Source organism: Oncorhynchus kisutch, linkage group LG10 (genome assembly GCF_002021735.2).
Source record: "Oncorhynchus kisutch isolate 150728-3 linkage group LG10, Okis_V2, whole genome shotgun sequence".
Lineage (NCBI taxonomy): Eukaryota > Metazoa > Chordata > Actinopteri > Salmoniformes > Salmonidae > Oncorhynchus > Oncorhynchus kisutch.
Genome location: NC_034183.2, coordinates 62,136,049 through 62,163,230, shown reverse-complemented (window position 1 = coordinate 62,163,230; position 27,182 = coordinate 62,136,049). Strand labels below are relative to the sequence as shown.

Here is a 27,182-nt window from a genome sequence, read left to right as displayed (position 1 = left end):
AGGGGGGTATTATTACCTGCTTTATGGACGTTGCATGTTGTAGGGGGGTATTATTACCTGCTTTATGGACGTTGCATGTTGTAGGGGGTATTAATACCTGCTTTATGGACGTTGCATGTTGTAGGGGGGTATTATTACCTGCTTTATGGACGTTGCATGCTGTAGGTGGGTATTATTACCTGCTTTATGGACGTTGAATGTTGTAGAGTGGAATTATTACCTGCTTTATGGACGTTGCATGTTGTAGGTGGGTATTATTACCTGCTTTATGGACGTTGCATGTTGTAGGGGGGTATTATTACCTACTTTATGGACGTTGCATGTTGTAGGGGGGTATTAATACCTGCTTTAGTAAGGTGTTCCTAATGTTTTGTACTCAGTGTATATTATCTAGTTATTTTCACTCATTAATTACTGCCTCAATCAAAACACAATAAAATGCACCTTTTTGACAATTATGAGCTGACTGAGTAGTTAAATCACTCCACAAAACAGAAGGAATGTGCATAGTCCTCCAGGCATATAGATAACTTCTGTTTGGAGTGCTTATTAACTGATAGGCCGGACTAGTCAAATGCTTTAATTAAAAACATCCTCGTTGTGGTTTGAAATGTCCGTTATTTAGAAAAGGGTGATAAAAGCAAGAGCAGAATGTGGAATGTTTCACCTGGCATTTCATTCCACTAGGGATAACAAGGAGAGTCTGTATTACAAATAAACAGAGAGGACCACACAGTTCAAACATGTGAGGTAAATACACATTTACTGATTAGATTTAGACATGTAAACTCAGCCTTTGTCAATCCATACAAACACTTCATAAACACACCATTCAAACACTTCATAAACACACCATTCAAACACTTCATAAACACACCATTCAAACACTCCATAAACACACCATTCAAACACTTCATAAACACACAATTCAAACACTCCATAAACACACCATTCAAACACTTCATAAACACACCACTCATACACTTCATAAACACACCATTCAAACACTTCATAAACACACCATTCAAACACTTCATAAACACACCACTCATACACTTCATAAACACACCATTCAAACACTTCATAAACACACCATTCAAACACTCCATAAACACACCATTCAAACACTTCATAAACACACCATTCAAACACTCCATAAACACACCATTCAAACACTTCATAAACACACCATTCAAACACTTCATAAACACACCATTCAAACACTTCATAAACACACCATTCAAACACTCCATAAACACACCATTCAAACACTTCATAAACACACCATTCAAACACTTCATAAACACACCATTCAAACACACCATTCAAACACTTCATAAACACACCATTCAAACACACCACTCATACACTTCATAAACACCATTCAAACACTTCATAAACACACCATTCAAACACTTCATAAACACACAATGTTTTTTGAACATACTGTATAGTAAGGCCTGAATTCCAGTCCCCACATCCTTTATGCTCAAAACCATTCATCTTCTGTTCCAATTGTCTGAAATTGAAGATCTAATTCACTATCTGATGTCCAAATATGTATCTGATGTTCAACACAGACAGGCATGCTAAGGGATGCAATTTGCATGTTATATAAATGGAACTGCACATTTCAATCCAGTGCTGCCAAGCCAAAAGTTTTTATTTTTGATAATTTTGTATGATTGTATGATTTTTAAGTAATTCATTTGCATTTTATTGCATGACATAAGTATTTGATCACCTACCAACCAGTAAGAATTCCAGCTCTCACAGACCTGTTAAGTTTTTCTTTAAGAAGCCCTCCTGTTCTCCACTCATTACCTGTATTAACTGCACCTGTTTGAACTCGTTACCTGTATAAAAGACACCTGTCCACAGCGGCGTAGTGTGATTTAACAAAAGCGCATTCGCGATAAAAGCACAATCGTTGCAGGAATGTGCCTAACCATAAACAAATTCCTTTCCTAAAATCAATACACGGAAGGATTACAAAAAAACTGCATATTTAGTTAAAAGAAATTAACTTGGGAAATTGTGTCACTTCTCTTGTGTTCATTGCACGCAGTGTCAGGGTATATGCAACAGTTTGGGCAGCCTGGCTCGTTGCAAACTAATTGGCCAGAATTGTACATAATTATGACATAACATTGAAGGTTGTGCAATGTAACAGCAATATTTAGACTTAGGGTTGCCACCTGTTCGATAAAATATGGAACGGTTCAGTATTTCACTTAAAGAATAAACGTTTTGTTTTCGAAATTATAGTTTCCGGATTTGACCATATTAATGACCCAAGGCTCGTATTTCTGTGTTTATTATATTATAATTAAGTCTATGATTTGATATTTGATAGAGCAGTCTGACTGAGGGGTGGTAGGCAGCAGCAGGCTTGTAAGCGTTCATTCAAACTTTACTGTGTTTGCCAGCAGCTGTTAGCAATGCTTGAGGCACAGCGCTGTTTATGACTTCAAGCCTATCAACTCCTGAGATTAGGCTGGCAATACTAAAGTGCCTATTAGAATATCCAATAGTCAAAGGTATATGAAATACAAATGGTATAGAGAGAAATAGTCAACACGTCAAAATTCCTATAATAACTACAACCTAAAACTTCTTAACTGGGAATATTGAAGAACTAGGAATATTGAACCACCAGCTTTCATATGTTCTGAGCAAGGAACTTAAAACTTCTTAGGGCTAGGAGTCCCGTCAGCGGGAAATTGGAGGGGGCGCAATTCAAGTAAATAATCATACAAATTATGGATATTAAACATTTAGGTACATACAAGTGTCTTATATAGGTTAAACGCTTAAATTATTATTAATCTAACTGCATTGTACGATTTACAATAGGCTTTGAGTAATCCACTCGCTCAACATGCAGAGAAAGGAATCCAAAAAGCTACCGCTAAAACTTTGTTAAAACAAGTCAAAATCCTCAGGTACCCTAAAATGTAATTAAACTATAATATTTCATACGGAAAGAACTCCCTGTACCAAAACTAAAAATGTGTCCTCGTTTGGGAAGAAACAAGCCTGAAACCTTGAACAAAGACTATTGACATCTAGTGGAAGCCATAGGAATTGCAATCTGGGAGCTGGAATTGCATAGGAACCATAGCTTTCCATTGAAAGAGCATGGGCTCTCCAACAAAAAAAATTCTGGTAGATTTTTCTTTGGATTTTCTCCTACCATATCAATTGTGTTATGGTCTCATACATTATTTTAACATTTCTACAAACTTCAAAGTGTTTTTTTATCCAATGGTACTAATTATATGCATATCCTGGCTTCTGGGCCTGAGTAACAGGCAGTTTACTTTGGGCACGTCAGTCAGACAGGAAGTGGAGAAAAATAGACCTGTTAGCTTTTTACATGGCACATATTGCACTTTTACTTTCTTCTCCAACACTGTGTTTTTGTATTATTTAAACCAAATTGAGTATGTTTCATTATTTATTTGAGACTAAATAGATTTGATTTATGTATTATATTGAGTTAAAATAAAAGTGTTCATTGTTCATTCAGTAGTCTTATAATTGTCATTATTACAAATATATATATATATACCGATTATTTGAGGACCAAAAAAAGCCGGTTTCGGCCTCAAATAATCGGTAACGGTGTTGAAAAATCATAATCATAACCATAACCTTTAAATGACTTTCTTTCATTGATCCCTAATATTCTGAACCGTTCTCTCCACATATTCTAGTGAGTCTGTAGAGAAAACTCAAATTAAAGGTACACCCAATTTAAAGGGATGGCTTTAGATAGATGTACTTTAGATGTACTGAAAACCCTATTGAATGAAAACTCCACAAGGAATTCTGTAAGCCACGCCTGTAAAGCCTGTTACACACCTGCATAAGGTAAGTCTGAATACCAACTACTGAGAAGTGAGAAGGAAAGGTGTGTGTAGGAAAGGCATACATTTCCCTAAGAGCACAGCTCACATGGCAAGAGAACTATTTGGAATGTGCTCTCTCAATATCAACAAAACGTGTATGACACACTGGATGATGAATTTCAGAAAATTTTTGAATACAATTTTTTTCTCCACAATAGATCAACTTTTGTTAATCAATTGTTCTCTACACCTTGGTTTTGTAAGTTAAGCTGGTATGATGTGATATGGAAATGAGCAGAACCCGAGGCAGTTTAAAGTCCAAGTTAGACAGATACAATGACACATGCAATTGAATATCTCTTGGTTTGTATTATGATATAATAAAGAGAGTAGTAGTGAGAAAAGCTGTGTTTAATTTGCAATTCAAATCAATTCCAGTATGGTAATAAGCAGATATTAGAGGCAGATACAATATATATGTTAAGTCCACTTGTGCTTTATCCTGACCTTGCTCTCTAATCAGAAGCATACATTATCTGATTTGATCATCTGGAGCCTTCATTTACATAATTACAAATCAGGTATAAAATGTAGACTTTTACAAAAGTTGCATATAAAATATACTCAACCCATGCCTTCCCAAGGAAAGCATCCTTTATTTAGGGTCATTTCCAAAACAAGTGCTCGTTTTGGTAAACAAAGTTAAATAAGGTTGCAGAAACCAAATTGATGAGAACAAGCAAATAAAAAATAAAGGCATAACATTTGAGCTGATGTGATCAGACAATGTTGATGGTGTCGTGTCATCAACCAATTTGTCATGATGGTTGATGGTGTCGTGTCATCAACCAATTTGTCATGATGGTTGATGGTGTCGTGTCATCAACCAATTTGTCATGATGGTTGATGGTGTCGTGTCATCAACCAATTTGTCATGATGGTTGATGGTGTCGTGTCATCAACCAATTTGTCATGATGGTTGATGGTGTCGTGTCATCAACCAATTTGTCATGATGGTTGATGGTGTCGTGTCATCAACCAATTTGTCATGATGGTTGATGGTGTCGTGTCATCAACCAATTTGTCATGATGGTTGATGGTGTCGTGTCATCAACCAATTTGTCATGATGGTTGATGGTGTCGTGTCATCAACCAATTTGTCATGATGGTTGATGGTGTCGTGTCATCAACCAATTTGTCATGATGGTTGATGGTGTCGTGTCATCAACCAATTTGTCATGATGGTTGATGGTGTCGTGTCATCAACCAATTTGTCATGATGGTTGATGGTGTCGTGTCATCAACCAATTTGTCATGATGGTTGATGGTGTCGTGTCATCAACCAATTTGTCATGATGGTTGATGGTGTCGTGTCATCAACCAATTTGTCATGATGGTTGATGGTGTCGTGTCATCAACCAATTTGTCATGATGGTTGATGGTGTAGTGTCATCAACCAATTAGTCAAGATGGTTGATGGTGGAGTGTCATCAACCAATTAGTCAAGATGGTTGATGGTGTAGTGTCATCAAGATGGTTGATGGTGTAGTGTCATCAAGATGGTTGATGGTGTAGTGTCATCAACCAATTAGTCAAGATGGTTGATGGTGTAGTGTCATCAAGATGGTTGATGGTGTAGTGTCATCAACCAATCCCCATTAGAAGAAGTTATGATGATGCATATGGGGAATCCCATATGGTCCAGTATATTGCATAGCTACTACTGTATGTCTGCTAACACAATCATACAGTATATGTCCTACACATTAACATTATAGTTTAGGAGAATAGTAAATGATTGTATCATTTCATTGGGTTTAAATTCGAGATAATTTCAGATACATGAAGTCAACTCAGTTGATGGCCAGTTGATGGCCTATGCTTCTCATGGGCCGATGGGCCTAAGTAATTAAGTAACTCAGAAATCTAATAGATAAATACATTTACTCTAATAGTGTTTTTCCCTTTACAGAAGCACTGTATGCCATTGTGTTGGTATTATCTGTTTTACTACTACATATGTTCATATACAGTTGATGTAAGCTCAAACACATGTGCTCTACACCCTCCTAACATAAAACACACATCATACGTTTCCATCCATGGTTGCTGGGAAATCTGCACTGACTAGAACATACACAGAATGTGCATATATCTGGATTGGCATGTACCCTATGGTTGACAATTAAAATGCATTACAGCACTCTATAGGAAAAGTTACTCAATGATCTTCATTTAATGTAATAGATCGTCATGTACTGTATATTGGAACCTTAGGCAAGAGATGTTTTGGGTTGAAAATGAATGAAAATCAAGACATCCCTGCCCCTCTGCAGAGTACATCAGACAGCAGCCCCTTCACAGTTGGTATCTTTAAGGGAGTTTGCCATGGCAACAGGGGAGCAGGTTTAATCCCCCCCTGGTGAGTTATTGTGAAACACAGGCAGTAACTTTCTCTGGAGCTCAGCAGTGGGGAGATACAGGGAGTGACATTAAAAGCCTTGAAATGGGCTGTCAGTCTGTCCCTGCTGCTCTATAAGGGGCTGACCTAAACCACTGGTGTGAGGAGGTTCCACAACCGTTCACCATCACATAATAGCACCCATCTAAGTTCACATAAGTCAATGTACTCTTTCTGATGATTTTTTCCCATTTAGATTAAAATAGAAAGTCCAAGATACTGTCTGGTATTCTTGTATGCTCCACAATGCATCTTCAACTAGATTATCTAGACCTTTATCAGGGTCCTGATGAATGTTCTGATTGACACAAACTTTGGTTCAAGATCCATTAAATCTATTGTTGAGTATTCAAGACCATCACTGTGCTGGAGTACATGGTGTGCCAACTACCCTCTTTTCAACCCAGTATTTCAATCATGTTAGTTACGAACATAAATCGGCATTTCATTCCTCTTACTTCTCCTCCAATCAAACACCGTTGTTACAGTACGGTAGTCAGTAACAGGTGTGTAACAACCAGGTTATTACAGTACTTGTTTCTTTCAGTTGCCACTGACAGAAGATGATACATGATGAATATTAGTAATAACATAAGTGTATGAGGTCCCAGCAAACAGTTTGCGGTGGAAGCACAGACAGACAATCATTTAATTGAATCCTTTCGTGCAGGATATTCCTCCACGGCTACATCAATAGAAAGTCAAGGACAGCATACAACCAAGAAAGATGCTTGACATGTTTGTGTAATAAATATGATCACAGTGCAGCAGGGTTACCTCTCCATTGTACACAGTCTGCATAGATTCATTTACACACAAAGACAATACGTCAACAAACATCAGTGTTAACAGAGGGTACATGATGCCCTTCAGAAACAACAGCTCTGATGGTTATATTACAGAGACCTGGTGACCGTCTGGATGTGATGTGTGTCAATCAATAGCGTAGTTCCAGTGTTCAACAAACAATCATTCTGAACTGTCACAGAGGCACTTACATTAAACAGAAGACTATGACAGACAGTTAACTGTTACGCACTGCATTACTGTTGGCAAAGCCTCCCCTAAGAACCTGTCTTATAGTAACACCGTGACTATTCCTCTGCTTTAGCAGTGGTGGCCAGACTGCTCAGCTCACCCTAACATGCTAACCCTGACAGTAGCATTGGCACAAACTCTAAATAAAGAGACACACACGCCAAATAACTCTACTGCTGTGGCAGCAGCCAGTTAGCCTAGCGGTGCGGAGGGAGTCAGAAGCAGGACTCGGGGACGGGTCTCTGCTGCCTGCCCAGGGAGGTGGTGCTGTAGCGTGCCCGCTGCAGGGTAGCATAGCTGGGCTTGTCTGTGGCCAGGCTGCTGCGGGGGGCCGGGAGAGCTACCTGCCCGTTCCTCTGCAGAGAGGAACACCTGCGCAGGGTCAAGTCCAGTTTGGTCTGGATGTTACTGGAGCTGTGGGCACGCTTGATGTCAGCAGCAGAGCTGTGACTCCCTGCCCTCCCGTTGACAAGCTGCCCTTTGCTGTGACGGCAGTCAATTCTAGGGGCACCGTTGGCCCTCTTTTCCTCCAGCGCTACACCGTTCAGGGTCCCATTGGAGAGGGAGAGTTTAGACGAACTACCGTTTGCCACCTTGCTGGTTCGTCCGTGGCCATTGGCCCGGACTTCCTCCCCCTTGCTAGGTGTACTCTGAGCATCTTTCTTCGGGAAGCCTGATTTGAAAAAGGACAAGAGGCTGTCGTGGCTCCTTACCTCCTGACCCCTCATCCCCTTCCTCTCCTCAGGCTGTAGACCAGCCTGCAGCACCCCTACCCTGGAGGTCAGCCCTGCTTGGGCCTTGGGCCTCTTCAGTGTGGAGTCCCTACTTGGGGGGGCACTGTGGCTGATGTGGACCCCATCCGTAGAGCCTCTATGGGGGTGAGGGTCCAGGGTCCTGCCCTGGTCCTGCATGAACCTCTTGGAGGACCTCCGGCCAAGGAAGCTGTCATCCCTGACTTTAGTGATAATACTGAGCCCCAGGCTGGAGCTCCTCTCTACGGCAGGCCTGCTCTGGCCCTCTGGTACTCTTGGGGAGTCGCAGGCCTCAGAGTTGGACCTGTCCATGCAGCTCAGGCTGCTCCCACTGGGGGAGCTGCCCAGGTCCCTGTGCCCGCCCTGGGGCGGGGTGGCCACTAGGGTGATGATGGGGTCCTTGGTGCACCGCGGCCTGCGCCCTGACTCCAGGTACTCCACGAGCTCCCCTCGCCTGGGGGCGGAGGGTTTGGGGCGGTCCTTGGAACCAAAGGACCAGCGCAGGGGCAGCACTTTGCTCAGGGTGTCCTTAGTGGGTGACCTCATGCTCACGCTCCTGCCCTGAGTGCCTCGGACAAATAGCTTATTCTCAAACCCATCTGGACCCAGAAGAAAAACAAACACAGTTAGGATTCTTCCTCATATTCCTCCTCTTTTATAATGGTTCATTGATCGACTTATCTACATAATCATCTGCTTTTTAATGATGTAATGAAATCCCTATACACAGAGATAATCCTCTTTGAGTAACAACCAGAACTTCAGACCAATCAGACACAGCGAGCCATAGTGGTTTTATTTATTTAGAGACAGACTGGGGAAATGGTGTCCCAATGAGATACTCACCTGTCTCTGTTTTAAGAGGCTCGTCCTCGAACACAGGGAGCTCTGGGGATTCGGGGGTTGGTGTGGGGCCAGGAGGGCCAGATGTGGACCCCCCAGAGAACAGGCTGCCCCTCTTACTGTCCCGCGTCAGACGGATCAGCCAGTGGTCTGATGTGGAGGAGCTGGTGGAGCCTGTAGAAGTAGAAGTTATAGAGAGCTAAGTGCCATCTACTAGACTCTCAACACAGCTAATACATACAAACCTGTCTCTTTTTCCTAGAGGGGGACAGTAGGCGAAACATTTCGGAAGAGTTTACGCATATATTATGACAACATTTTGTTAGTTGTTGTTAGTTTGGTATCCGAAGTCTATGCCCCTTTGTCGGTGATTGGTCAACAGTAGGGATTCTTCAATAAACTTTGCATTGTGAAATACTGCACCAAACATCTTAGTTATATGTAAAAATGCACGACTAAGATCAAAAACATCTAAATGAATGACAGATTTCTAGAGTTATCTTAAATTAATTCTGACTATTTTGAGGAAGTGTATACTGGCTATGGCGTCTCAAGAGGGACAAACAGTACTGTTGAAGCTTTTTTCTCGTTTTTCAAGCGAAAGTCTTTTAAGGGAGTACACGTTCACTTTGCCTATCCGAGTTCTGCTAGGAGCAAACCAAACCTAGTATGTAGATGCCTTTACTGTATCTCCATCCTACGATGGACAAGGTCATTACACACTGCCAATCATATACTCTTTTGATTTCAACATTAATGCTTTAAATTAGAAAAATGTCTGGATGCTGTCAGTGTAGTGCCATTCATTATTGGGCAACGAAAGCCATCATTTCACCAATAATGGATTTCAGAAGCCTTATTTCCATTACATGGACTTACTAAAGGTCAGTATTCTTCCAGAACCAATTGGTATATATCATCTATTGAAATGACACAATAGAACTGCAGGACAAATTGCAGACCGTGGCTTAATTAAAGGACTTGTCAACAAGGCTCACCTCTGAGAGAGGAGCTGGCTGACCATGGAGGGATGGTGTTGCGTCTCTGGTAGAAGAGGATGTAGGCTCCCCGTGTGCACACCTCCCCCTCTGTGACTGGCTCTGCACTGCTGTCATCATACCCATACCACTGGGCGTCCAATGAGTTCCTGCAGAACGCTGCACAGAGACACAGACACCGGTACTTACATACAGACTGAAGAAACCACCACCATGTCTTTATCTTTATCATCATCATCAAACACGTTTTTGGACTGGATCTCACTTCAAGACACCTTGCTGATTAAGACCACTTTCAATGAGATATTGAATTATTATTATATTGATATTTCATAGAACATTTACAGGATGTGAACATGACAGCCAGACAGTCCCTCCATACAAACCTGTGTAATGTCCCCCATGCATGCCTCCGTGGTGGTTACACACGGCATAAAGGTCATATAGGAAGTCTGGAGGGGCCACGTCGGGTGGGCAGGGCTGTTTCCAAGCCGGGTGCAGGGGGCCAGGGAGCAGAGGACCGTGGGGGGGCAGCCGGGTGCTCTGACTCCTCTTCACCACATGGGGTGCCATGTCTAGGCCGTCCAGGGGGAAGCGCACCAGCGTGGCCAGCTTGTTGCGGCGCTCGCCCACCTGCCGGAAGCGCTTCAGGTGGAGGATGAGGATGTCAGGCAGCGTCCACAGGCTCATTTTTACCATGCCCTGTTGCAGCTGCTTACAGTGGGGACATTTCCATGCATCGTCTGGAGCCAGCTGGCAGAAAGAGAGAGAGAGAGAGAGAGAGAGAGAGAGAGAGAGAGAGAGAGAGAGAGGGCGAGAGAGAAAGAGAGAAAGAGAGAGAGAGAGAGAGAGAGAGAGAGAGAGAGAGAGAGAGAGAGGGCGAGAGAGAAAGAGAGAAAGAGAGTGACAGGGAAACAGAGAGAGAGAGAGAGACAGAGAAACAGAGAGAGAAACAGGGAGAGAGAGAAATAGAGAAAGAGAGAGACATTGTACCATCTAAATCGCTATGAAATATATTTTCAATAAGCAACAATATTGTTTTTCCAGCAGTTTGAAGCTGGTGGACAATGTTTTAGACATGAAACGTGGTCTGATACAGGTCGCGGTTGTCTTCAGTGATAGCTCTGTGCATGAGACCGTGTCTGTTTCATCAGAACAGTATGTGAAGCCACATTTTTCAGTCACTTTCACAACCTGTTGCTGGGGCGACCGCCTCCGGCACTCTAATCCCTCTGATTAGTGTGCATGAAGAAGAGTGGAGGAAGGAGATGGAGGCAGCTGTATCCAATAATCTTCATGTTCAGTTGAGGATACTAATCTGGTCACAAATGGAGCTAAAGAAAGCCTAGTTATTTGCCTCATGAATGGCAATGGGAAATGATTCACTGCTATCAGAAACAGACATAGGACTCAAACAATGCTCAGGAAGAAACTAAGAGAAGGCTCTTGAGGAGGACATGTTCTGGACATCTATCACACATGTCAACTTTATAAACGTATTACATAAACCAAATTACAGGCTTTGAAATTCATGTACACCTCTATTACCTAACTAACATGGTCCAAGCACCCCAAGACAGTCGTGAAGAGGGCACGACAAAACCTATTCCCCCTCAGGAAACTGAAAAGATTTGGCATGGGTCCTCAGATCCTCAAAAGGTTCTGCACCATCGAGAGCATCCTGACGGGTTGCATCACTGCATGGTATATCAACTGCTCGGCCTCTGACCGTAAGGCACTACAGAGGGTAGTGCGTATGGCCCAGTACATCACCGGGGCCAAGTTTCCTGCCACCCAGGACCTCTATACCAGGCGGTGACAGAGGAAGGCCCTAAAAAGCCACCCTAGTCATAGACTGTTCTCTCTGCTACCGCACGGCAAGCGGTACCGGAGCTCCAAGTCTAAGTCCAAGAGGCTTCTAAACACCTTTTAGCCCCAGACCATAAGACTCCTGGACATCTAATCAAATGGCTACCCAGACTATTTGCATTGCCCCCCCTCTTTTACACTGCTGCTATTCTCTGTTATTATCTATGCATAGTCACTTCAATAACTCTACCTACATGTACATATTACCTCAACTAACCGGTGCCCCCTGCACATCGACTCTGTACCTGTCACGCCCTGATCTGTTTCACCTGTCCTTGTGCTTGTCTCCACCCCCTCCAGGTGTCGCCCACCTTACACTTATCCTCTGGGTATTTATACCTGTGTTTTCTGTCTGTCTGTGCCAGTTGGTCTTGTTTGTCAAGCTTACCAGCGTTTGTTCCTGTCAGCTCCTGTCTTTTCCCAGCCACTCTTTTTCTCGTCCTCCTGGTTTTTGACCCTTCCCTGTCCTGACGCTGTACTCGCCCGCCTGACCACTCTGCCTGTCCCTGACCCTGCCTGCCGTCCAGTACCTTTGCTCCTACTCCGGATTATCGACCCCTGCCTGCCTTGACCTGTCGTTTGCCTGCCCCTTCACACAGTCTGCACTTGGGTCTTACCTTGATACCTGATAGTACCGGTACCCCCCTGTATATAGCCTTGCTATTGTTATTTTACTGCTGCTCTTTAATTATTTCTTAATATTATTTCTTACTTTTTAAAGGTATTTTTCTTAAAACTGCATGGTTGGTTAAGGGCTTGTAAGTAAGCATTTCACTGTAAGGTCTACACCTGTTGTATTCAGCTCATGTGACAAACAACATTTGATCTGATTTGGATATTCAAAACAATCCCTGAAACAACCTCTTCATATAAAGAGATGTGTAGGGGCATAGCGATGGGGCATGACTGTAAACACTATATTGTAGTACAGTATAACTGGGAGCAGGAAGATCAATCAACCATTTGAAGGGAAGGAAGTATTCTGATTCATAAGTCGTTTAGACACCGATCTGGGTGTAGATCCAGTTAAGCGAGAGCATACAGTTCCCAGCAGAAACACAGTCCATATTCACAGCTCTAATAGAATACCAACACTCCACGGACAGGAAAATAAGAGCCCAATTGGAAAGATGAATTCCACCTCAGGTCATCTTGATTGATTCGACTGAAGGCAGATTTTGTTCTTGGCATCATGCCACAGCATTCACATCCTTTGATGTTACTGTTGACGTTGCATCTTATAACACTGGGGGGTCTGTAAGAAGCATTATGGATTCCATAATGATGTCCTTAAAGGGATTGTTCACCCAAATAATAAATGTGCATCTTATTTTTAAGGTAGCATATGATTAATGAATTAGCAATTTGGATGAATTTCCCTTAAAGGACCGTTTAAAACTAGAGGCAGTCTCCCTTATAAACAAAAATACAGTATATAATGAAAATCACAGGTAGGAAGGATTTCCTTGCTCCTCGTCAGTCATTCAGTCAGTGGGTTCGGTACATAAGGTTCTATGACACATGTCAAACTCATTCCACTGAGGGCCGAGTGTCTGCGGGTTTACGCTGCTTCCTTGGACTTGATTGATGAATTAAGGTCACTAATTAGTAAGGGACTCAACTCACCTGGTTGTCTAGGGTTTAATTGAAAGGAAAAAACAAAAACCAGCAGACACAAGGCCCTCCGTGGAATGAGTTTGACACCTCTGTAAACTATAGTGAGACAACAGATTGTAATCAGCAGTGGTTGTTGCCTGACCGTAGGAGATAATGTACCTGTTCCTCTTTAGTGTAGAGCTGAAAGCACTCGTCCAGGGTACAATTGTGCTGCTGGACGTGCTGCTGATGCTGGCCTCTCACACTCTCAGCATCCTTCACCACCTCCTCCTGGATGTTCCCAAACAGGCTGCAGGAGACCGACCGCAGACAGGCAGGCAGACAGACAGACAGACAGAGAGAGAGAGAGAGAGGCAGACAGACAGACAGACAGACAGACAGACAGACAGACAGACAGACAGACAGACAGACAGACAGACAGACAGACAGACAGACAGACAGACAGACAGACAGACAGACAGACAGACAGACAGACAGACAGTATAGTTAGGACAACCCTTATTCATTATCACAGTGAACTTAACTGATGATGTTGGAACATTATTGTGGGGACTTGCTTCCATTCAGCCACAAGAGCATTAGTGAGGTCGGGCACTGATATTGGGCAATTAGGCCTGGATCGCAGTTGGCGTTCCAATTCATCCCAAAGGTGTTCGATGGGGTTGAGGTCAGGGTTCTGTGCAGGCCAGTCAAGTTTTTCCACACCGACCTCGACAAACTATTTCTGTATGGTCCTTGCTTTGTGCACGGGGTCATTGTCATGCTTTCCCAAACTGTTGCCACAAAGTTGGAAGCACAGAATCGTCTAGAATGTCATTGTATGCTGTAGCGACAGACAGACAGACAGACAGACAGGGAGAGAGACAGGGAGAGAGACAGGGAGAGAGACAGAGAGAGAGAGAGAGAGACAGAGAGAGAGAGAGACAGAGAGAGAGAGAGAGAGAGAGAGAGAGAGACAGAGACAGAGAGAGAGAGAGAGAGAGAGAGAGAGAGAGAGAGAGAGAGAGAGAGAGAGTTGGGAACATGCACAGAGAGAGAAAGAGGCTGCCAGGCATTAATAAAATAAGGCATGTGCAGCAGCATACATACTGTTTTATGATTACAGTCTACAATAATTCAGGGCTAGAAAGTTTTAGACTGTCACTGAGATTGACTGACCAGTCTTTGATTCTGTGTTCCCACTCGATGATGAGCTTCACATGGGGCGGTCCTCCTGAGCCACAGAGATTAAGAGCTCTGGGAACAAAAGGGTCAAAGGTCATCAGATTAGCAAGGTAAAACTTCAGCATAATCCCCTACTGTCCATCTATTATTCAGGTGGTATGTACATTTTGTTATGGTGCTTTTCCATTGAGTCTTACCCTCCTCACCAGTGGGCCACCAGTGTTTTATGTTAAAGTAGGCCAGTGTTTCCCAAACTAGGGGTTGCAACCCCATGTGGGGTCTCCAGATTTGAAGATAGGGTCACAAGAGAAACTCTGGGGGAAAAATCCTGCTTGGTTCATAGAACTGGGGTTATGTCAGTAACCTCCGCTAGCCGCTAGATGTGGTTGTAATAAACAGACAGGTTTCTGTTTTCTTCCTACAAATGTGGCTCTATCCTTTGAACGGTTTAAGATACAAAATATTATGACCCCTTCACATGTGTGTCTGTTTCCCTCTACAATGCCCACAAGCCTTATTAGAACAGAGTGGACAAGATCAGGCACTAAATCAGGGGAAAAGAACATCATCAATGATTGATCATAGAAAATGATTACTGTCAAAAGTATTATCAGACTGATTTGTAATAGATTGTCATAGCCCAATTAAATAAGTAAACATTGGCCGTTGATTTCATCACTTTTCTTTTTACATGGTGGGGTCACAAAAAAATGTTAATATCAAAATAGGGTCGCGGGGCAAACCAGTTTGGGGACCTCTGATGTAAACTCTAGCGTTGTTGTGTTTCCATTAGGAGTGTGGCACTAAAGACTTATTTGCGAGCAGAATCATCAAGCTCTGCATCATTCAAGAATAATGTTGTTTTGCGAGAAGGTGTTAAAGTTCAGAGAATTAGCCATCATGTAAATGCCAGCTGAAAAGTACCCAGGGCTTTGCCGTGGCTCCAAGTCAGAGCAGAGCCATGGCCTCGTGAGACATAGGTGCCAGCCCACGTAGATGGAAACAGAAAAGTCTGAGCCTTTTGGGTAAAACACTGGAGTAAATCCCCATTGGAAATGCAGCATAGAGACCTTTTCAGAGAGGGCCTTTGTGCAGCTGCATGTATTTATAGACTCTGTACAGCCACTAGGTGTCAGCAGGACCTTACAATTAAACATCCACCACACTGGGATTCAAAACAAGGATCAGATCATGGATTTGTAGAAAGTGCTTTCAGAAGTGTGTTTTCAGAGGCTGAATAAACAGAATATCCACAAACTATTCACACAACAACATATGATTAAAGCACAGTCGATGGTAAGAAAGTAGTTGAAGAAAAAAGGAATGCCCGCAAATCTGGTATGCTCCCATGGTGATTTAATCAGACGCACAATAAAGATGACCTTTTGATCCGAGTTGGATCTTCGGCAGGTCAAGAAAGTAGTTAAACATGATCTTTTCATTCAGAGTCTGTGTTAACGCTACTGTAGGCCCCTTGAAACCCGGACAGCATTGGATATCATCATGTTGGGGTCCTTTCCCTTTCCTTTCCTAAAGCATGTTATGAATCAGATTGATTTAATGTAAAAGTCTAGTTTTATGTGCTTTACCAAACCCTAACAGCTGAAGCAATGAATGAGGCTATTCTTGGTGTGATAGAGCCCCACCAGAAACCCAGCTCCACTAATCAGGTCAGTTTTAAATAGGAAATAAATGGTAGGTGGGATTTTAAACAATTTGTGACAGATTAATTGGGGATTTCCCTTAATGCTAGTTATTCATGAGCAGTAGAAGAGGTGGAATGGGGACAATACAGATAAACAATTTATTTTTCAGTCTCTACTACAATGGAGCGTGTTTTCTTGACTCAAAACGTCTGTGACAGTTGTGCTTTTATAATGGCCTCGAGAGATCCATCCAGTCTCAAAAGGACTCAATTATACAGTATTTGAATTCAGAAATATCTCTCAGAGCAGCTGGCAAGATTGTCTACAGTTTTCTTGGCAGAGAGTAGAATAGTAAGTTCACTATCACAATGTCTATGACTGTATAAATCTTGTGCTCTGGGGGTCCTTCAGGTAAACTACATTATATTCTGGGCTGAGAGTCAATCAAAGCCAGCTGAACACTTCAAGCGAACACTTGAAACAGAATTTCTTACACAGTGATCTTCATGGCTGCGGGTTGCCTCTCAGTATGAGCCCCGGAGATTTCAGATCTGTAGAGACAGTACATGTATCTCTCCACAGGCTATAGATGCTTTCATTTACCACCATCACAGCTACTGTTATGACTCTACACAGCCCTGCCCGTGATGAAGGCTGGCTATGGACACCCACAAAATAGCAACAGGATAAATGCATCTATACTGGTCAAAGGAGCGAAGTGGGATAGCAGACAAACTATATGCTGGAAGAAGAATGTTCCTTCCTATCACTTTATTTTCCAAAGTAAGGGAAAGCTATTGATTGAAATGCTAAATGTTTTCACTGATGGTGTTGTTGAAGGTTAAAAAATAAGAATCACATAAACCTTTTAGGGGCACCGGTGCAGCAATATTACTGAAATATCAATACATGAATGGGTCTTGTATCACCATCATCAAATAGAAGTGTTCTGAATACTGTGCACACATGCACTTTAAAAGCACCACGCCCCCCAGCAACCATTCAAATGGACGAATGGACATTTCTAAGCAACTTGAGGAATTCTGCCTTAATAAAGCACCCTTTAAAATAGCAATTAGCTTCCACAGAATGTAAACCATTAGGCACCCTCTCCTGAAAAGGAACCTTACAAAATGGCTGCATATTTCACTGCTGTAAGAAATGGGCATTACATAATCCACAACACAGTATGGACTGCCTCTCAGTAAAGAACTACCCATACTAAATGTAGAGGGAAGAAACTGTGGTTTTGACACGTTACTCTTGAAATGCTTAGAAGACTTGCTTGAACACCTCTACTGCTTCACTTGAGCTTGATGAAGCGCCTGTTCGCGGCCTTACCTTCTCATCTCACTACCTAACTGTCTGACACGCAGACGCTTAGCTAGCTACAGTATGTGGCCTGCAGAGGCTGTCTGTCTCACCTGTTCACTGCTGGGTGGTAGAGCGGCCGTCCATCCTGGGGGGAGAGGTAGCTGTAGGACGCTGATCCTGCCACCACACGGATCTTAAACAGCACTCTGGCATTCTGCAAGACGACCACAGGTGAAAAATGATGATTATTGAATGAATCAATATTGGCGTTGCCACTGGAGTTAGGAGCAGGGACTAGAGTAATGTACAACTATGAGTGTACAGTATAATCAGGGATCCCACTGGTCTTGGTGGACTTGCATATGGTGATTGATAGCACAGTTCTTTGAATCCTAATTTGATGAATGCAATACCCTCTAAAATCCTGTCTGCACAGGACAGATCAAGGTTTGTAGTCAGTAAAAAGTGCCCTATCATCTGATGTGGAGGTTGAATAATGATTTGTAAAGGCAACATCCCCCAGCAATAATATTATTCGAATTGGCACTGTTTGTTACGGTCAAAACCGCACGGCAAGTCTAGGTCCAAAAGGCTTCTTAACAGCTTCTACCCCCAAGCCATAAGACTCCTTAACAGCTAATCAAATGGCTACACAGACTACTTGCTTTGTCCCTCCCCCTCTTTTACACTGCTGCTACTCTCTGTTTATTATCTATGCATAGTCACTTTAACTCTACCTACATGTTCCTATTACCTCAATTACCTCGACTAACCTGTGCCCCCGCACATTGACTCTGTACCGGTACCCCCTGTATATAGCCTCCACATTGACTTTGATCGTACCCCCTGTATATAGCCTCCACATTGACTTTGTATCGGTACCCCCTGTATATAGCCTCCACATTGACTATGTACCGGTACCCCCTGTATATAGCCTCCACATTGACTCTGTACTGGTACCCCCTGTATATAGCCTCCACATTGACTCTGTACTGGTACCCCCTGTATATAGCCTCCACATGACTCTGTACCGGTACCCCCTGTATATAGCCTCCACAGTTGACTCTGTACCGGTACCCCCTGTATATTAGCCTCCACATGGACTCTGTACTGGTACCCCTGTATATAGCCTCCACATTGACTCTGTGACCGTACCCCCTGTAGTATAGGCCTCCACATTGACTCTGTACTGGTACCCCTGTATATAGCCTCCACATTGACTTCTGTACGGTAACTCTGTACCTGGTACCCCCTGTATATAGCCTCCACATTGACTCTGTACCGGTACCCCCTGTATATAGCCTCCACATTGACTCTGTACCGGTACCCCCTGTATATAGCCTCCACATTGACTCTGTACCGGTACCCCCTGTATATAGCCTCCACATTGACTCTGTACCGGTACCCCCTGTATATAGCCTCCACATTGACTCTGTACCGGTACCCCCTGTATATAGCCTCCACATTGACTCTGTACCGGTACCCCCGGTATATAGCCTCCACATTGACTCTGTACCGGTACCCCCTGTATATAGCCTCCACATTGACTCTGTACCGGTACCCCCTGTATATAGCCTCCACATTGACTCTGTACCGGTACCCCCTGTATATAGCCTCCACACTGACTCTGTACCGGTACCCCCTGTATATAGCCTCCACATTGACTCTGTACCGGTACCCCCTGTATATAGCCTCCACATTGACTCTGTACCGGTACCCCCTGTATATAGCCTCCACATTGACTCTGTACCGGTACCCCCTGTATATAGCCTCCACATTGACTCTGTACCGGTACCCCCTGTATATAGCCTCCACATTGACTCTGTACCGGTACCCCCTGTATATAGCCTCCACATTGACTCTGTACCGGTACCCCTGTATATAGCCTCCACATTGACTCTGTACGGTACCCCCTGTATATAGCCTCCACATTGACTCTGTACCGGTACCCCCTGTATATAGCCTCCACATTGACTCTGTACCGGTACCCCTGTATATAGCCTCCACATTGACTCTGTACCGGTACCCCCTGTATATAGCCTCCACATTGACTCTGTACCGGTACCCCCTGTATATAGCCTCCACACTCTGTACCGGTACCCCCTGTATATAGCCTCACATTGATCTGTACAGGTACCCCTGTATATAGCCTCCACATTGACTCTGTACCGGTACCCCCTGTATAAGCCTCCACATTGACTCTGTACCGGTACCCCCTGTATATAGCCTCCACATTGACTCTGTACCGGTACCCCTGTATATAGCCTCCACATTGGACTCTGTATCCGGTACCCCCTGTATATAGCCTCCACATTGACTCTGTACCGGTACCCCCTGTATATAGCCTCCACATTGACTCTGTACCGGTACCCCCTGTATATAGCCTCCACATTGACTCTGTACCGGTACCCCCTGTATATAGCCTCCACATTGACTCTGTACCGGTACCCCCTGTATATAGCCTCCACATGACTCTGTACCGGTTACCCCCTGTATATAGCCTCCACATTGACTCTGTACGGTACCCCCTGTATATAGCCTCCACATTGACTCTGTACCGGTACCCCCTGTATATAGCCTCCACATTGACTCTGTACCGGTACCCCTGTATATAGCCTCCACATTGACTCTGTACGGTACCCCCTGTATATAGCCTCCACAATCTGTACCGGACCCCCTGTATATAGCCTCACATGATCTAGGCCTCCACATTGACTCTGTACGGTACCCCCTGTATATAGCCTCCACTTGACTCTGTAACCGGTACCCCCTGTATATAGCCTCCACATGACTCTGTACCGGTACCCCTGTATATAGCCTCACATTGACTCATGTACCGGTACTCCCTGTATATAGCCTCCACATTGACTCTGTACCGGTACCCCCTGTATATAGCCTCCACATTGACTCTGTACCGGTACCCCCTGTATATAAGCCTCCACATGACTCTGTTACCGGTACCCCCTGTATATAGCCTCCACATTGACTCTGTACCGGTTACCCCCTGTATATAGCCTCCACATTGACTCTGTGTACCGGTACCCCCTGTATATAGCCTCCACATTGCTCTGTACCGGTACCCCCTGTATATAGCCTCCACATTGACTCTGTACCGGTACCCCTGTATATAGCCTCCACATTGACTCTGTACCGGTACCCCTGTATATAGCCTCCACATTGACTCTGTACCGGTACCCCCTGTATATAGCCTCCACATTGACTCTGTACCGGTACCCCCTGTATATAGCCTCCACATTGACTCTGTACCGGTACCCCCTGTATATAGCCTCCACATTGACTCGTACGGTACCCCCTGTATAGCCTCCACATTGACTCTGTACCGGTACCCCCTGTATATAGCCTCCACATTGACTCTGTACCGGTACCCCCTGTATATAGCCTCCACATTGACTCTGTACCGGTACCCCCTGTATATAGCCTCCACATTGACTCTGTACCGGTACCCCCTGTATATAGCCTCCACATTGACTCTGTACCGGTACCCCCTGTATATAGCCTCCACATTGACTCTGTACCGGTACCCCCTGTATATAGCCTCCACATTGACTCTGTACCGGTACCCCCTGTATATAGCCTCCACATTGACTCTGTACCGGTACCCCCTGTATATAGCCTCCACATTGACTCTGTACCGGTACCCCCTGTATATAGCCTCCACATTGACTCTGTACCGGTACCCCCTGTATATAGCCTCCACATTGACTCTGTACCGGTACCCCCTGTATATAGCCTCACATTGACTCTGTACCGGTACCCCCTGTATATAGCCTCCACATTGACTCTGTACCGGTACCCCCTGTATATAGCCTCCACATTGACTCTGTACCGGTACCCCCTGTATATAGCCTCCACATTGACTCTGTACCGGTACCCCCTGTATATAGCCTCCACATTGACTCTGTACCGGTACCCCCTGTATATAGCCTCCACATGACTCTGTACCGGTACCCCCTGTATATAGCCTCCACATTGACTCTGTACCGGTACCCCCTGTATATAGCCTCCACATTGACTCTGTACCGGTACCCCCTGTATATAGCCTCCACATTGACTCTGTACCGGTACCCCCTGTATATAGCCTCCACATTGACTCTGTACCGGTACCCCCTGTATATAGCCTCCACATTGACTCTGTACCGGTACCCCCTGTATATAGCCTCCACATTGACTCTGTACCGGTACCCCCTGTATATAGCCTCCACATTGACTCTGTACCGGTACCCCCTGTATATAGCCTCCACATTGACTCTGTACCGGTACCCCCTTGTATAGCCTCACATGATGACCGGTACCCCTGTATATAGCCTCCACATGACTCTGTACCGGTACCCCCTGTATATAGCCTCCACATTGACTCTGTACCGGTACCCCCTGTATATAGCCTCCACATTGACTCTGTACCGGTACCCCCTGTATATAGCCTCCACATTGACTCTGTACCGGTACCCCTGTATATAGCCTCCACATTGACTCTGTACCGGTACCCCCTGTATATAGCCTCCACATTGACTCTGTACCGGTACCCCCTGTATATAGCCTCCACATTGACTCTGTACCGGTACCCCCTGTATATAGCCTCCACATGACTCTGTACCGGTACCCCCTGTATATAGCCTCCACATTGACTCTGTACCGGTACCCCCTGTATATAGCCTCCACATTGACTCTGTACGGTACCCCCTGTATATAGCCTCCACATTGACTCTGTACCGGTACCCCCTGTATATAGCCTCCACATTGACTCTGTACCGGTACCCCCTGTATATAGCCTCCACATTGACTCTGTACGGTACCCCCCTGTATATAGCCTCCACATTGACTCTGTACCGGTACCCCCTGTATATAGCCTCCACATTGACTCTGTACCGGTACCCCCTGTATATAGCCTCCACATTGACTCTGTACCGGTACCCCCTGTATATAGCCTCCACATTGACTCTGTACCGGTACCCCCTGTATATAGCCTCCACATTGACTCTGTACCGGTACCCCCTGTATATAGCCTCCACATTGACTCTGTACCGGTACCCCCTGTATATAGCCTCCACATTGACTCTGTACGGTACCCCCTGTATATAGCCTCCACATTGACTCTGTACCGGTACCCCCTGTTATATAGCCTCCACATTGACTCTGTACGGTACCCCCTGTATATAGCCTCCACATTGACTCTGTACCGGTACCCCCTGTATATAGCCTCCACATTGACTCTGTACCGGTACCCCTGTATATAGCCCTCCACATTGACTCTGTACCGGTACCCCCTGATATAGCCTCCACATTGACTCTGTACGGTACCCCCTGTATTATAGGCCTCCACATTGATCTGTACGGTACCCCCTGTATATAGCCTCCACATTGACTCTGTACCGGTACCCCCTGTATATAGCCTCCACATTGACTCTGTACCGGTACCCCCTGTATATAGCCTCCACATTGACTCTGTACCGGTACCCCCTGTATATAGCCTCCACATTGACTCTGTACCGGTACCCCCTGTATATAGCCTCCACATTGACTCTGTACCGGTACCCCCTGTATATAGCCTCCACATTGACTCTGTACCGGTACCCCCTGTATATAGCCTCCACATTGACTCTGTACCGGTACCCCCTGTATATAGCCTCCACATTGACTCTGTACCGGTACCCCCTGTATATAGCCTCCACATTGACTCTACCGGTACCCCCTGTATATAGCTCCACATTGACTCTGTACGGTACCCCCTATAGCCTCCACATTGACTCTGTACCGGTACCCCCTGTATATAGCCTCCACATTGACTCTGTACCGGTACCCCCTGTATATAGCCTCCACATTGACTCTGTACCGGTACCCCCTGTATATAGCCTCCACATTGACTCTGTACCGGTACCCCCTTGTATATAGCCTCCACATTGACTCTGTACCGGTACCCCCTGTATATAGCCTCCACATTGACTCTGTACCGGTACCCCCTGTATATAGCCTCCACATTGACTCTGTACCGGTACCCCCTGTATATAGCCTCCACATTGACTCTGTACCGGTACCCCCTGTATATAGCCTCCACATTGACTCTGTACCGGTACCCCCTGTATATAGCCTCCACATTGACTCTGTACCGGTACCCCCTGTATATAGCCTCCACATTGACTCTGTACCGGTACCCCCTGTATATAGCCTCCACATTGACTCTGTACCGGTACCCCCTGTATATAGCCTCCACATTGACTCTGTACCGGTACCCCCTGTATATAGCCTCCACATTGACTCTGTACCGGTACCCCCCTGTATATAGCCTCACATTGACTCTGTACCGGTACCCCCTGTATATAGCCTCCACATTGACTCTGTACCGGTACCCCCTGTATATAGCCTCCACATTGACTCTGTACCGGTACCCCCTGTATATAGCCTCCACATTGACTCTGTACCGGTACCCCCTGTATATAGCCTCCACATTGACTCTGTACCGGTACCCCCTGTATATAGCCTCCACATTGACTCTGTACCGGTACCCCCTGTATATAGCCTCCACATTGACTCTGTACCGGTACCCCCTGTATATAGCCTCCACATTGACTCTGTACCGGTACCCCCTGTATATAGCCTCCACATTGACTCTGTACCGGTACCCCCTGTATATAGCCTCCACATTGACTCTGTACCGGTACCCCCTGTATATAGCCTCCACATTGACTCTGTACCGGTACCCCCTGTATATAGCCTCCACATTGACTCTGTACCGGTACCCCTGTATATAGCCTCCACATTGACTCTGTACCGGTACCCCTGTATATAGCCTCCACATTGACTCTGTACCGGTACCCCCTGTATATAGCCTCCACATTGACTCTGTACCGGTACCCCCTGTATATAGCCTCCACATTGACTCTGTACCGGTACCCCCTGTATATAGCCTCCACATTGACTCTGTACCGGTACCCCTGTATATAGCCTCCACATTGACTCTGTACCGGTACCCCCTGTATATAGCCTCCACACTGACTCTGTACCGGTACCCCCTGTATATAGCCTCCACATTGACTCTGTACCGGTACCCCCTGTATATAGCCTCCACATTGACTCTGTACCGGTACCCCCTGTATATAGCCTCCACATTGACTCTGTACCGGTACCCCTGTATATAGCCTCCACATTGACTCTGTACCGGTACCCCCTGTATATAGCCTCCACATTGACTCTGTACCGGTACCCCCTGTATATAGCCTCCACATTGACTCTGTACCGGTACCCCTGTATATAGCCTCCACATTGACTCTGTATCGGTACCCCCTGTATATAGCCTCCACATTGACTCTGTACCGGTACCCCCTGTATATAGCCTCCACATTGACTCTGTACCGGTACCCCCTGTATATAGCCTCCACATTGACTCTGTATCGGTACCCCCTGTATATAGCCTCCACATTGACTCTGTACCGGTACCCCCTGTATATAGCCTCCACATTGACTCTGTACCGGTACCCCCTGTATATAGCCTCCACATTGACTCTGTACTGGTACCCCCTGTATATAGCCTCCACATTAACTCTGTACCGGTACCCCCTGTATATAGCCTCCACATTGACTCTGTACCGGTACCCCCTGTATATAGCCTCCACATTGACTCTGTACCGGTACCCCCTGTATATAGCCTCGCTACTGTTATTTTACTGCTGCTCTATTTTTTACTTATCAATTCTTTACTTAACACTTATTTTTCTTAAAACTGCATTGTTGGTTACGGTCTTGTAAATAAGCATTACACCTGTTGTATTCGGCACATGTGACAAATAACATTTGATTTGATTGGTTTGAGAAAACACAAAAAGAGATTACGAAAAAGTTGTATGGCTTAGACAGAAAAATAGAGAAAATAACCAACAGCTAATGGGTCCGTTTGAAATACTGCCATCAGAGAGAAGATGAGCAACCAAGCATTCAAATCAATACATTGGAGAGTTCATAGTTCCAAACCACATTTTTCCTGGCCAAAGCCTCTGAATCTTTTTGATAGGCTTGGGGCCCTGCACCAAACTTGGAGGATGCTAGGAAAGGGTGGGTCTTTCCAAATGAATCATCATTAAGATTTGTGTTAGTTTTTGCCTCATCTCTGCGAGATATACAGGACAAACTGTTTACTGAGAACTGTTCTAGTTTGGAAGGTACTACCAGGAACACAATCAATAAAAATATATATATTTTGCCTGGTTCCAAAGTTTCACAGGTTAATTTCGATGTGAAACACCCAATAATCCCAAAGATAATCACCCTCCTTATGCTTGTTTCGATTGCATTTGAAAAATAGAGAAAAAATTTGTTTTTTTACTCAGAGACCTGCTGGGATTGGATGTTCTGGAGTGCTTTGCAGAAAATGAAATTGATTTCCTCTCCTTCAAATGAATTCCTGTGAGTTGCTGGCCGGATTCCAGGATAAACAACAACACTGATTCTTGTGAAGAGGAGAGAACCAAAAATAGGTGATGAAGGCATTATGTAAGTAGGAGAACACTGAACCGACTCGTCCTGAAAGGATTGAAACAGTATAGTCCTGAAAATACTGTAAATATTGCAAAGCTGTGCAAGGTATTTCCTATTTCTACGATGGCTGTTGCTGCGAGTGTGAAAATGTTGACTTTCCATGTCAGAAACAAACTAAAGTAAATTAATCAGTTAATAACATAATAGCATGGCTTTGAAATTCATTAGGCGTAAATCATATAAGATCGACAAAACCTTTCCATTATTATAGCAGGATAATAATGGGATGGTTGCTGTTTCTCCAGTCATCCTGATGGGGGCAGCTCCCATCTGTCCAAACAGCCCTCTCTGTCACGCCTTGGTCTTAGTGTTTTGTGTTTTCGTTATATATTTGGTCAGGCCAGGGTGTGACAGGGGTTTACGTGTTGTATTTCGTATTGGGGTTTGTTGTATTTGGGATCGCGGCTGATTAGGGGTGTTGTATAGGTTTGGCTGCCTGAGGCGGTTCTCAATCAGCTGTCAGGTGATTCTCGTTGCCTCTGATTGGGAACCGTATTTAGGTAGCCTGAGTTTCACTTTGTATTTCGTGGGTGATTGTTCCTGTCTCTGTGTAGTTTCACAAGATAGGCTGTAATTAGGTTTCACGTTCCGTTTGTTGTTTTTGTATTTATTCGTTATTTCATGTACCGTCACTTTTTTAATTAAAAACATGAGTAACCACCACGCTGCATTTCGGTCCGACTCTCTTTCAACAAACGAAGAACGCCGTTACACTCTCAGGGTTTGATTAACACTTAAAAATAAAAATTCCCTCCAAAACTATATTTTAGTATTATTTTCATTAGTCCATTGTTAATACAGTCCAGAATCTTTTGCATGTCAGTAGTCAAGTTTTAAACAAGCAAAGTGTCACTTGGCACATCACCATGATGATGTGGAACATGGTTATTCTGACTTTCAGGGGTGGTCAGAAGGGGTGGTCTGTCCCACATTTTCAGATATTGTACTGTTGCTGGTGGTCTGAAGGGTTGTGTTCCCACCCATACAGGACATCTACTTGAAACGGTGCCTGAGGAAGTCCAGCATCATCGTCAAGGATCCCACACACCCCAGACATGAGCTGTTCACTCCCTTACCGT

General features: G+C 44.6%; 1 protein-coding gene across 1 annotated transcript in view; it reads right to left on the bottom strand.

Annotated features, from left to right (window-relative positions):
- Positions 1-4,249: 4,249 nt before the first annotated feature.
- LOC109897377 (ubiquitin carboxyl-terminal hydrolase 43) overlaps positions 4,250-27,182 on the bottom strand; it is a 97,054-nt gene continuing 74,121 nt past the window's right edge. The window contains exons 9-15 of the mRNA XM_031834581.1: positions 17,667-17,770; positions 14,591-14,668; positions 13,592-13,721; positions 10,333-10,699; positions 9,947-10,105; positions 8,952-9,122; positions 4,250-8,704 (exon numbers count right to left, since the gene is read on the bottom strand). Coding sequence (XP_031690441.1) covers positions 7,569-8,704; positions 8,952-9,122; positions 9,947-10,105; positions 10,333-10,699; positions 13,592-13,721; positions 14,591-14,668; positions 17,667-17,770 — 2,145 coding nt within the window. The 3' untranslated portion in view covers positions 4,250-7,568. The remainder of the gene's footprint in view (positions 8,705-8,951; positions 9,123-9,946; positions 10,106-10,332; positions 10,700-13,591; positions 13,722-14,590; positions 14,669-17,666; positions 17,771-27,182) is intronic.